We start from the raw sequence: 14414 nt of genomic DNA on the forward strand, positions 1-14414 counted from the left end.
CAAAATATCCCAAGTACCAGCTCATAAGGTGCTAAAGTGCAGAAGTTCTCTAATGGAAACTTGATTCATCACAGCCACTCAAGAGTAGTACAAAACAAAAAAAGTCACAATGCATAGTTAGGGAAGGGGAGAGCAGCGCGGCATGAGACTGGGGTTCCATATCATCTCAGCTCTGCAAATATCACATATCAAAATGATTGATTAGGTTGATATATGCAAGATATTCAAGATACTATTTTCATAGCATCTCCAAGCTGCAGGATGCACCCCCAATTTCAGTCCCCTAAAGCTGAAGTATTTTTGAATGTGTCACCTTAGTTTTCCCATCTGAAACAATGTAACAAAAAAGCCTAAGAGAAGGAACTCACTTGGAACAAAGAGGCATGTCTATTTTACATTTTCCTCCACCACACTATCTTTTGGCCTAAGTCGTAGATTTGCTGGTTGCATACCTACATGAGAAAGTAGAACAAAGAATTAACCAAACAAAACAAATGTTACTACTGCTAGTCATCATATAAATTCACAGGTCTTATCCTTACTGGCACTTAAAGGCACTGGAATCACCAACCCACAAACTGAAATAAGTACAAACATGTTATCATCAATTAGTCACCCTCACACACCTTCTGCTTTTTAATCAAATAATATCAGTATATATCACTAATTTCCGTTCAAGAAGCAACCTAACGCAAGCAATAGGTGTTGAGCAATTAGCACATTGTGAAAGCAAGAAACAGTGTTGCTAGTTTGAAACAAGGATTAACACTGAGGTCACACCGAGCAGATTAGCTTCACAGGGCAGTACAACAGTTGCTCATCTCACTGCTACAAAACTACTAATAAACAATGGAATAGTAAGTATACATCTCACACACCATCTATCTCAGCATGGTCTAGCCTCGCAGCCATTTTGGAAGAGCTTTACCTTGAATTGAAAAGGCAATTGAGGGTTCCAATGTTGCCTATGACTCTGCATATGGACCACTGCAGCTTCCAAGCCTCCTCCTTCTGTCTAAATCTTGAAATGCAATGCTAGACTATCAACTAAACAAGATGAAAATCTGTGTAACATAATTTTAAACAGATGCAACTATGCAAGCAAAAGCCTAGCAGCTAACAGGGCATACCTAGCACATTTTTTTGTCAATGTAAATATGATAGTTTTCCATGAATTGTTACCCGCAGGCTAGGGTTTCGTGGAGTACAAGAACCGACGCGGACCAACGGGAGGAGGCAGCACCAGTGAGCAGGCACGGCACCGGCCACCGGCGGAGCCCAGCCGCGCTGCGCTCTGGCCGGGGACGGCCACCGTGGGCGGATCCGGGGCGGCGCGGGGCAAGGAGGGGAGGGGCCGGGGCCGGCCGCCAGCGGGAAGAGAGGAGGCGGCGGATCCGGGGCGGCGCGGCGGATCCGGGGCGACGCGGGGCAAGGAGGGGAGGGGTCGGGGCCGGCCGCCGGCGGGAGGAGAGGAGGGGAGGGGCCAGGGCGGCGTGGCGGATCCGGGCGGCGCGGGGCAAGGAGGGGAGGGGCCGGGGCCGGCCGCCGGCGGGAGCAGAGGAGGGGAGGGGCTGGGGCCGGTCGCCGGCGGGAGGCAGTGAGAGGGAGCGGGGGCAGGGAGAGGAGGGCCGAGCAGGCGCGAGTGCGTGCGTGCGGCGGCCGGCGGGCTAGGGTTAGGTCTTTGTTTTTTTATTTATCGCATGCATATATTTTTTTGTGCGGGCAATATTTTTTCTCTGCGTTTTTAAAGCACCGACAAAATAAATTGAGTTTTTCTGTGAGTGCTTATTTTTTCCGTGTGTGTATTGTCACGCACAGAAAAATCATACAATTATTCTGTGGGTTTTCGTATTTTTCTGTCGGGGTATTTTGAAACCGACAGAAAAATCGTAATTTTTCTGTGCGTACTAAAAAAACGCACAGAAAAATGTTTCACCCACAGAACAATTCGAGTTTCCAGTAGTGCATCATAAAAACTATATATTTCACGAGAGTAAAATACAAGTGCAGTCCATCTAGGTCAATCTCATGTTTTGATTTTTGGATCCCTAAACTTTTCCTGGCGAGGTGGTGTCGTCTAGGTCCTAAACATTCGTGTTTTGATTTTTGGATCCCCAAACTTTTCCTTGCGAGATGGTGCCATATGGGTCCTAAATTTCATGTTTTTATTTTTGGATCCGTAAACTTTTCTTGGGCTCTGGTTCAGACATGTTTCGACCTGCTCTATTTGTTGACGTGGCATACTGACTCAGTACTGATGTGGATCTGACATATTGGGTCTTGTATCTAAGCTTCCATGGCGATGCAATGCCATGTAGGTCGCAAACTTCCAAAATTGAATATTTAGGTTCCCAAACTTGCTAAATAGGTCATACGAGGTACTTAAGGGCGTGATTGGTTACTGATTCTACCGAGCCTGGTGGTTGAACTCCAGGAACGCCATGCCCATCCAGTGGCGGAAATCGTTTGATTCGGCCGTGCTCCTCGTATCTTGGCGCCTCTGGAAAGAACGCAATGCCAGAGTGTTCGACAACGGCGTGCATTTAGTGATGCAGGTGCTGTCCCTGACCATTGAGGAAGCCAATAATGATTGGACCACGGCTGGGTTCACGGACATCTCCACGATGTTGGTCACTGGAAGTTCGTAGCTGACCCTCCTCTCAGTCGCTGCTAGCTCAGTTCAAATGTAGCCGCTTCAGTTGCGCCCGTGGGGCTAGTTTAGATTTCCTTCTGGCTTTCCTTTCGTTGTCAGTTTGTTTCCTTCTCTTCTATGGCACCTCGCTATAGTTGTTTTGGATTGTACTATGTTTCTTCTACTTAATCAAATACACGTGAAGTCGTGTTCTCGAAAAAAAAATTCTGCCGAGCCTGGCTTGTATTAGCAAACCAGGCCTTAGTTGTCTAGGCTCCAAGGATACACGAGCAGTTGATTGGTTATCCATTTGACATGGGTTGCAGTTTTGAAAATTATGGACCTATATGGCATCGCCGTGCAGGTTCACCTAGTAGACCATAATGTTTGATCTATGTTAGCGTTGAGTTAGCATGCCACGTCAGCGTATGCAGTGGGTCAAACCCCATCTGGACCAGTGCTGGAGCCTGAGACATATTTAGAGAGTCCGGAATAAAAAATGAAAGTTAGAAACCCGAATGATACGTCTCTTAAGTTTCGGACTACCAGTATATTTTACTCTATTTTACGATGAGTCTATCGGTGCTTATTTAGTAATATATATAATGATATTTTTCATAGATTTGGTCTGTTTGACTTACGATGTTTTTGGGGCAGAGTATTCAACATTCGATATTTTGGTCGGAATCTGATGGTTTTCTTTATTCATCAGGTAAATGAGAAGACTTCGTCCTTACGGGCAGGAAACTTGACGGAGGCCCAAACCATCCAAACATTAGCCCAGCAGCGCTGGCTCAACACATTCAGACTCGATTGTACGGTGTTGGGGCAGCCCATCGGGAGAGTGATGCGGCAGCTCTCCTGGGAACAGTATCCTGGGAGAGTTATGTTGGCATGGCGTGCAGGCACCTGTGTTCCCGTCGCCTGCACCGTGTGCGTGGAGGCGGTCCACCGGTTCGAGCATAGGAAGCTCCACGGCGAAACGGCGGAGCCCTGCTACCAGCTCATCAGTGCATGTTTTCATGACGGCATCTGGACTCCGGGCAAGGGGGCCAATGTGGGCAAAGTCCTAACCAAGATACAGAAGATGGGGGGCGTGCCAGCGATCACCAACGCGCCAACACCGGCACCGTGTGTCCTGCCACTGCGTTCGTGGAACGAGCACAGCTTGTGGGATTGGAACGACGGCTCTGTCGCCGGACGTATCCATGACCGTGTGGCCGAGCTGCTGGAACGTCATGGCCCCTGCGTAGGAGTATTGTGGGTTTGCCCATGGTACCATCACTACTACAGAATGGACTTGTTGTCCCAGGCGGTAACGGCCTTTAGTCCCGGTTACCACGCCGGGACAACGATCCCGGGACTAAAGGTAGAACCTTCAGTCCTAGGTCATCGAGCCAGGACTAAAGAGGGACCTTTAGTCCCGGTTGGTGTTACCAACCGGGACTAAAGGCCCTCCAGCCGAGTAAACGTGGCCGCACTCTTTAGTCCCGGTTGGTAACCCCAACCGGGACTAAAGGTTACTTTTCTTTCTTTCTTTTTTGTTTAATTTGTTTTCAGTTCAGTTACACATATTTGTTTAATATATAATATGTTTTTATGTATGTATTCTATGCTGCTAATATAAATATACGCACGCATATAATTACATCTAATTCTCATCTCAAGCATTATTATATTCGAATAAAGTATGAAACTATATATATTATAGATATATATGTATATATACAACACTTTTCATAATATTGTTCTCAAAAATAACGATATCAATAAACATTTAATTTACATCATTAGTTCCTTAGGATCAAAGTAGAACTCGCCGTTGGGATTTAGCACTTTTCCTAGAAGATATCCTGTTATTGACTCTTGAACTGCTTTCAGATGGTCTTTTTGCATGACCCTTCGTTTCAACCATTCAGTCTTGCATTTAAAATAAAAGGAAAATTATTAATACATATATATATATATATATATATATATATATTCATTTAAAAATAAATAAAAATTGATATATACGTACTCTGAGGACATCTTCAGGAGTTCTTCTTATGTATGCAGTGATAAATTCACAAACGTAGTATCCACACAAGTTATTACCTGGTTCCTGGCGCAAACACCACTGTACGAAAAGAAGATTATTCTCATCATCTCACACGTAAATTGAAGTACGATATAGTAATTAAACACGTGGGGAAGTATATATAGTACAACTTATTGGTATTTCAACTACATTAAGTGGTGCCTTGCAATCCTTGCGGTGTTGCTGAATAAACTCTTTCTAAACCCTGTGCGACCAATAATGTACGATCGTTAATAAATTATGGCAAAGTCTATTCAATAATAGTTATGTGCGAGAGATCGAAATTACCCATGGATAATGTCTATCATATCTTGGTATACTGCTCGCTCTTTTCTCAATGAGTCCAAGATTACTAACTGACTTGAGTTTAACTCAATGACAATGAGTATCCAGTGAAACCTGCATTGGTTTATACACACACGTACATGCATATAAGTTGTATTGATATTACATAAAATATGTAGACTATATTATTATTAACACTTACTCAAAGTTGTATGGGAAAAGTATTGTTGTCTTGTCGTGCTGCTTCACGAAGAACTTCATGATATTCGTCTGTGCTTCAGATACCCAGTGCTCCTTGACAATAATATCGGTTTTGAATACGATATAAGGATCAATGAAGCCAACACTGGTGTCTTGTATTCTTTGGAACTCTGATATCTGAAATCTGTATATAAATATAAGTTACATATGAGGATAATTATATACACGTACGCATGGAAGTGAGTTTATTAAATAAAAGTAAGAATCACTTACAAACAAAAGGAGCTAATGATTGATTTGTCCAGAGCGTCCAAGTGGAATAGTTGATGCAATTCTTCGAAACTAATATGTAAGATGTCATCTCCACGGAAGTAATGATGGTCTCTAAATCTGACAAAGATCCACTGCTCACCCCTGCCACACGCCTGCATGTACCACTTGTTGAGCAAGTACATTTACGTACCCAATTCATTCAAAGCCGCAGGGTTATACAGACTTTTGCCAAATTTATAAGTCTTCCAGGTTCTGGATTGGAGCTTTGCCCGTCACTTGATCCAAGGTTAAACCAGTTTGTTCAAAAAAATCATTAAGGTCTTGAACCGACACTTCTCCAGAGTTGTCTGGTCGATAGACTTCTATGTTGGAACCATATTGATTAGCAACAACAAGATTTTGCATTGGTTTCTTCTGTTGTCTGAGTTGTGGGACATTCTTCCCTGATGCTCTTTTTCTTTTCTTATGTGCATCATGTGACTTCATGAGGGAGCGGTTATAGTCTGATAGTGGCGGTGGCTTACGAACTTCAAGCATCTTTTTCTTGTGAGCTTCGACCTTCTGCCTCAGCTGATCTCGTGGTATGTAAAAGTACGACTTCTCCTTAAGCTTCGCTTGTCTCTGCTTTTGGATATCTATAAAAAAAACTTTCATTTTTTTGCCTTCTTCAGCTGCTATTTGCTCATCAGTCTTTTCAGGAAGTATTTATTGAGAAATAACTCTTTTTTGGGGGTCTTCTTTGCCGCCGGGACCTTAGACGTCTTTGTAGTGCATCGCTGTGGAGGTGGTGGGGGCGGTGTTGGAGACCGGTGTGGAGATGATGAGGCCGGTGTTGGAGTCCGGCGTGGAGGCGTTGGAGATCATTATGGGGGCGGTGGGGCTGGTGTAGGAGTTGGAGATCGTTGTGGAGGCGATGGGGCCGGTGTAGGAGTTGGAGATCGCCGTGAGGATAAAGTCGTCTCGCCCCCCGCGATGCTGTGATGAGATGGGGAATGAATGATTGGGCTAGGCTGGGGGGAGACCCTGCTACAAAAATAAGTTGTGGTCAATTATTTTTGAAGCCGATATAAAATTAATGGAAAAATAATATTTCATTCACTATCATTCGTACCTAGGGTGAGGTAGCGGAAGCGGTGGCGCCCCAGAAATGATGATGAAGCGTTTGCGCCATTGAATAAATGTCTTCTCTGCTTCTCCTAGTGTCTTCTCCCCATCACCGCCTTCAATGTCAAGAGGAACATTGTTGTAACCTTTGAGCACTCTATCGACCGAGAAGCTAGCATATCCAGGTTGAATAACTGATCCAAGGATTATTTGTGTCTTCGTTCGGTCTATTGGAGATACAACCCCGACAGCCACCATGATTGATGCATTATTACCATCTGGAATGTGTAGCTCACATGTTGTTAGAGGCTCGATAATGTCATCAACAGGAAAGCGCAACCTAGCATCACCTTGAATAACTGGCAGCTCCGTGGAAGCACAACTGCTTTTCATCTGACCAACGGGGCTAATGGTGACTCCCGGCGTCGATTGCATTTGACTCATTGCTAGCTGCACTTGCCTCTTGATCTCCTCCTGCATTCTTGCCTCAAGAGATTTTTCTCGTTCACGTGATTCAAGCAATGCTTGTCGTGACTCATTAACAAATTGCTCCAATACACAGATTCGGTCTGCCTCCTCATCCTTCTTTCTCTGGCGGCTTCTGTAGGTATCCCTGTCTGCTGGGAATGCTTGTAGCCACGGAACCGCCCCATAGCCTCTTGTTCGACCACCATGTTTGGGATTCTCTAGGGCATATGTCAATTCATCCTTTTCTCTGTTGGGCTTGAAAACACCACTATCAGCTTCTTCCCTAGCATGAGCTAGTCTCTGTGTTGCTCTCTCAATTTTTGGCCGAAAATTAGCTTGTCAGTGTCTGGGTCTAGGCTTCCCCCATGAGTGTAGAACCAATTCTTCGCGTGTTGAGGCCAGTTCTTCTCTATTATTTCAGGTATGATTCCCTTGGCAGTAATCTCTACTTCTAGGTTCTGCCACTTGGGAATAGCACTCCTATAACCACCTGATCCCATGCAATGATGGTATTGCTTCTGTCAGGCATTCTGCTGATTCCTCATCACACGTTCCTCACTCTCTTGAGATGTCTTGTATTGTACGAAGTCATCCCAATGGGACTCCAACTTGACAAACGCCTTAGCATTGAAATTTAGTGTTTCATTCTTCAAGATAAACTTTTTATACAATGTCTTCTTCCAACTCTGGAACAATGTTGCCATCTTCTTCATTGTCCAATCCCTCACTAGCTCCTTCAAAGCATCATCTGCTTGTAATGTGAAATGCTGAGTGATATCTCTCCAAGCTAGGTTCTTGTCACGATCAGATACAAAACTAACATTAGGAGCGGATATCTTCTGCTTCCATTCATGAGCACTAACTGGGATCCTATCCCTTACAATGAACCCACATTGATTGACATATGTCTAAGCATGTGGTCCTAATGGTTTGCCGGTGTCGGTGTCGAATTCTGATATTATGAAACGGCCCTCTAATGGCTTTTTTGGCCCTCGGACTTTCCTACTCTTGCCGGTGGTTGATGTAGATCCAGAGACCGGCTACATGAGTAGAAACACAATGATTAACAACAAATATACGTACGCATGCATCTATAAGAGATGATAGATAATCGAATATACCTCGTCAGTATTTTCTTGCGCGACAATTTGTTGATCTTCAACCACCAGCATATTCAGGATATCATCATAATCAGCAAAGTACTGACTCGTGTCATCTACATCCACATTGGTGCCGGCGTTGATAATATTCGCCATTATGTCATCATTCAAGTTATCATCCGGAGCAGCCATTTGTATCTTCAAGATAACACATAGATAGAATTACAATGGCACATAACATAAGTATATGTGACAACACATATAGAATTACTAAATCCAATTAAATATAATAACACATAATATTTCATAAGGATAAACAATAATAAGGTATAGGCTTTGGAATCGAATAAAAAACACTTTCGATCCAAAAAACATGGAAATAAGTACATGTATATATACATATAGAATGATACAATTTTCTCTCTCTCTCTCTCTCAACACATAGAATAAGTGTATATGTATATATCTCTAGATATGCATGTGATAACACATAGAATGTCTCTCTAGATACAATTTTCTCTCTCTCTCAACACATGGAAATAATTAAGTACATGTATATATATACATAGAAATAATTAAGTACATATATATGTATACATATAGAATCTCTAGATAGAATTAATTACTAAATCTAATTAAACCTAACATATATACATAGATAGAATTTTACTAAATCAAAATTAAATTTAACACATATAGAGAGAGATAGAATAATAATTACTAAATATATCAAAAACTATAATAAAAACTATCTAACAAACTATCTAAATAAAGTACTAATTAAATTTTAATACATTTAAATCTAATTAACATATATCAAAAACTATCTAAAAACTAAGAATAAACTACTAATTAAATTTTAATACATTTAAATCTAACATATATATCAAACACTACCTAAAAACTATCTAAAAAAACTATCTAAAAAACTATCTAAAACAGGCTATGGATGCATGGCGGCTGGGCGTGCTGGCCGGCCATGGGGCCGAGCAGAGCCGCGTGAGGACGACGTACGGCGGAGACTCGACGGCCGCCGGGCGGGGCTCGACGACGACGGCGGCGCGGGTGCGGCAGAGACGACGAGATCGATTGTAGATCGAAAAGTAGAAGATGAACCGGTCGATATATATAGGCCGGGACCCTTTAGTCCCGGCTTGTAACATTAACCGGAACTAAAGATCCTTTAGTCCCGGCTCGGCTTACCAGCCGGGACTAAAGGATCTTTAGACCCGGTTGGTGTTACCAGCCGGGACTAAAGGTATTTTCGGGCGGGCAATTCCGCACATCCTTTAGTCCCGGTTCCTGGCCTGGGCCGAGACTGAAGGCCTGAAATTTTTTGCAGTCCGCCAAAGTGTTGTTTTTTCATTAAGGATTGTAGATCTTGATGAGCTGCTCAAATGAGACACTAAATGACCTCAGATGAAAAATCTCTGAATACCAAGTTTGATCATCTCAGCAAGATCTACAATTGTTACATAGCTCATTTTTCCATTTGAGAAAGTTTTATCAAACACTAGTTATAAATTCCTGAATCTCATATAGACTTTCTAAAACTATGTCTCACACTTGTGAAATTTAAACTATATTTTATTCAAACTTTCTCAAATGAAAAAATGGCCTATATAAGAATTGTATATCTTGATGAGCTGAACAAACTTGGTATTCAAAACTTTTCAATTGGAGACAATCTAGGGTTCCGAAAACTAGTTTGTAGGCGTCGAAATTTAAAAATCACAAATTTGAACCGTCCAAACTATCTCAAATGGAAAGTTGACCAAAACAATAATTGTAGATCTTGATGATTTTAACAAACTTGGTGCTCAAAACTTTTCAATTTGAAGTCATTTAGAGTTCAGAATACTAGAGTCAAAGTGTTGTTTTTTCATTTGACCAAATTTGACTTGGTCAAACTTGCTCAAATGAGACACTAAATGACCTCAGATGAAAAATCTCTGAATACCACGTTTGATCATCTCAGCAAGATCTACAATTGTTACATAGCTCATTTTTCCATTTGAGAAAATTTTATCAAACCCTAGTCATAAATTCTTGATTCTCACATAGACTTTCTAAAACTATGTCACACACTTGTGAAATTTGAACTACATTTTGTTCAAACTTTCTCAAATGAAAAAATGGCCTATATAAGGATTGTATATCTTGATGAGATAAACAAACTTGGTATTTAAAACATTTCAATTGGAGACAATCTAGGGTTCCGAAAACTAGTTTGTAGGCATCGAAATTTAAAAATCACAAATTTGAACCGTCCAAACTATCTCAAATGGAAAGCTAACCAAAACAACAATTGTAGATCTTGATGATTTTAACAAACTTAGTATTCAAAACTTTTTAATTTGAAGTCATTTAGAGTTTAGAATACTATAGTCAAAGTGTTATTTTTTCATTTGACCAAATTTGACTTGGTCAAACTTGCTCAAATGAGACACTAAATGACCTCAGATGAAAAATCTCTGAATACCAAGTTTGATCATATCAGCAAGATCTACAATTGTTACATAGCTCATTTTTCCATTTGAGAAAATTTTATCAAACACTAGTCACAAATTCTTAATTCTCATATAGACTTTCTAAAACTATGTCACACACTTGTGAAATTTGAACTATATTTTGTTCAAACTTTCTCAAATGAAAAATAGCCTATATAAGGATTGTATATCTTGATGAGCTGAACAAACTTGGTATTCAAAACTTTTCAGTTGGAGACAATCTAGGATTTGCATCGTTGTATCATGCGGGCACAACAGTAAATTTTTTCTTGACGTATGACCCTTGGTTATGATCTTGTCGTAACCATGGAGTGTCTTCATCATTTAACATGATGCTTGGATCTTTCCATGTGTAGACGCCTAATCCAAGCTTCAGTCTTCCCTAGAAACTTGGATCGTAAGAACTCCTTATGTATCTTGATGTACGGATGCACCAATGACGAGTTCTGAAGAACTGTATATTGTGCTTTATTGAAATAATCGTCTTCCATACCAATATATGTTTTCTTCCCTAAAGTTCCTTTACCACTGAGTCTCCTCTCGTGTCACGATTCGGGAATGCCAATCGGGGCAAGGTCAGGAATAAAGTCAACACAGAACTCAATGACCTCCTCTGTTTTATAGCCCTGGGCGATGCTTCCTTCAGGCTTAGAACGGACTTTTACATATTTCTTCAAGACTCCCATAAACCTTTCGAAGGGGAACATGTTATGTAAGAACACAGGTCCAAGAATACTAATCTCCTTCACCAAATGAACTAGGAGGTGTGTCATGATATTAAAGAAGGATGGAGGGAACACCAACTCAAAGCTGACAAGACATTGAACCACATTATTCTGTAGAGTAGCTAGTTCCACTGGATTGATTGCCTTCTGAGAAATTGCATTGAGGAATGCACTTAGCTTCACGGTGGCTAGACATACTTGTGGAGGTAGAATTCCTCTTAAAGCAACTGGAAGCAATTGCGTCATAAGCACGTGGCAGTCATGGGACTTTAAGTTTAGGAATTTCTTCTCTGGCACATTTATTATACCCTTTATATTGGAGGAGAATCTCGATAGGACCTTGATGCTGCTTAGACATTCGAACATGCTGTCCCTCTCTTCTTTGCTAAGCGTGTAGTTAGTAGGACTTAAGTAATGACGTCCATCATCTGTCTTCTCTGGATGAAGGTTGTCTCGTTCTTTCATGCCCTGCAAGTCCTGGCATGCTTCAAGTGAATCCTTTGGCTTCCCGTACACACACATGAATCCTAACAGGTTCACACAAAGATTCTTTATCAGGTGCATCATGTCGATTGCGTTGCGGACCTCTAGGACTTGCCAATAGGGTAGCTCCCAAAAGATGGACTTCTTCTTCCACATGGGTGCGTGTCCCTTAGCATCTTTGGGAACAGATTCGCTGCCTTGTCCTTTTCCAAATACTACTTTCACATCCTTGACCATTGCAAGTACATCTTCTCCGGTTCGGTTATGAGGATTCTTCTGGTGGTCTGGCTTACCTTTAAAATGCTTACCTTTCTTTCTTACTTGGTGATTCAAAGGAAGGAATCAACGATGGCCAAGGTACACAACCTTTTGACATCTTTTCAAATATATACTGTCAAGGTCATCAAAACAATGTGTGCATGTATTATATCCTTTGTTTGTCTAACCTGAAAGATTACTTAAAATAGGCCAATCATTGATTGTTACGAACAACATTGCTCATAGGTCAAAGTGTTCTTGTTTGTACTCATCCCAGATACATACACCTGGTTTGTTCCATAAAACTAGAAGTTCTTCAACTAATGGCTTCAGATAGACATCAATGCCGTTGCCAGGTTGCCTCGAACCTTGAATGAGGATCGGCATCATAATGAACTTCCACTTCATGCATAACCATGGAGGAAGGTTGTAGATACATAGAGTAACTGGCCAAGTACTATAACTAGTGCTCTGCTCCCCAAAAGGATTCATACCATCTGTACTTAAGGCGAACCTTAAGTTTCTAGCCTCATTTGCAAACTCTGAAAATTCCCTGTCTATCGCTCTCTACTGGGACCCATTAGCTGGGTGTCTCAGCATATTGTCTACCTTACAGTCTTCTTTATGCCACCACAACAACTTTGCATGGTCTTTATTTCTGAACAAACATTTTAAGCGTGGTATTATAGGAGCATACCACATAACCTTGGCAGGGATTTTCTTTCTAGGACGTTGTTCACCCTCGACGTCACCAGGATCATCGCGCTTGATCTTATACCGCGTTGCTTTACATACCAGGCATTCATCCAAATTCTCATATTCATTGCTATGGTAGAGGATGCAGTCATTAGGACATGCATGTATCTTCTGGATTTTTAATCCCAAAGGGCAGACAACCTTTTTTGCTTCATATGTAGTGGTGGATAATTTATTTGGCTTCAGAAGCATCTTCTTTATGAGGTTCAATAAATTCCTAAATACCTTGTCGGATACACCATTCTTTGCCTTCTACTGTAGCAATTCCAGTGTTGTACCCAGCTTTTTTTGCCCCTCTTCGGCCGTCGAGTATAGCAACTTCCTATGATCCTCAAGCATGCGCTCGAACTTAGCTTTCTCTTTTTCACTTTCGTATTCTTGTTGTGCATCACGAATGGCATCGCCAAGAGCATCACCGAGATCATCTTCTGCCGCTACCTCTTCTTCATCTCTCCCCATTGTAGTATCATTAAAGGCACCATACTGAGCAATAATGTCATCAATGTCTAAATCTTCTCCTTCACCTTCTTCCATCATGACCCCGCTTTCTCCATGCTTAGTCCAACATATATAGTTTGACATGAAACCTAACTTAAGCAAATGTGAATGAAGACTCATTGAGCTTGAATATTCCTTTAAATTCTTACATATGGCACATGGACAGCACATGAAACCATCCTGCTTATTTGCCTCGGCAACACCTAAGAAATAGTGCACGCCCTCAATAAAGTCTTGGGAGCGGCGATCGGCATTGTACATCCAATGGCATGACATAATCTGCATTACACGACAAATTATGAAAATCTTGAACATAATTAAGTATTTTATTACACAACATAGATGACACACACACGGTTGATTAATTAACTAAGCCTAGCTACAACGTAAGCAATCCCAGCTATCACTAAATAAACTAAAACTGCAATGCACTTTAGTAACATAATTATTTTGTGATCGTACGTAACTAAAACAGACAAATGATTCTTCTGTTGAATATCAATAAGCTTCTCCTGCTGGCTCACTGCCTCATCATCAGCAGCCGCTACCTCAAGCGCACCCAAATTCTACACGTATGTAGCATAATCTTCGTCTCAGTACCAACCATCGCATCCATTGCCCTCCCACTAAAATTAAAGCCAAAAAATATTTAGTCAAAAATATTCAAGAAAAGTAGGTCAATTAGCCATAATAATAAAATGCGTAAGAAACTCACATCGCGATCCGGGCACTTGTAGAAAACACGACCCTTGTTGGGTCCCTGTCTCTTGACTCGGTACTCCATCACAATCTTCTGCTTACACTTGCCGCAGATAATGAGAGGGAGTTCTGGCCTCAGTCGTTTCGCAACCGAACGAGAGGCCGAGGATCCGGTACCAGTTGTCATCTACTTTCTATACTTATTTTTGCAAACTAGTGTAAATTTCACATTTTTTAAAATGATATATTTAAACAAAACTAGTATGAATTTCACATATTTCAATAAATAACCATCCGTACTAGTTGACCTTGCTTACGTGATCATCTTGGTGAGCATTTCTC

General features: G+C 41.4%; 1 protein-coding gene across 1 annotated transcript; it reads left to right on the top strand.

The window, feature by feature from the left end:
- The first annotated feature begins 1170 nt into the window (after positions 1–1170).
- LOC136499389 (uncharacterized) lies at positions 1171–1671 on the top strand. The gene has a single exon (XM_066495064.1). The coding sequence runs from the start codon at positions 1171–1173 to the stop codon at positions 1669–1671; it is 501 nt and encodes a 166-aa protein (XP_066351161.1).
- Positions 1672–14414: the final 12743 nt, after the last annotated feature.

Source organism: Miscanthus floridulus, chromosome 13, assembly GCF_019320115.1.
Source record: "Miscanthus floridulus cultivar M001 chromosome 13, ASM1932011v1, whole genome shotgun sequence".
Lineage (NCBI taxonomy): Eukaryota > Viridiplantae > Streptophyta > Magnoliopsida > Poales > Poaceae > Miscanthus > Miscanthus floridulus.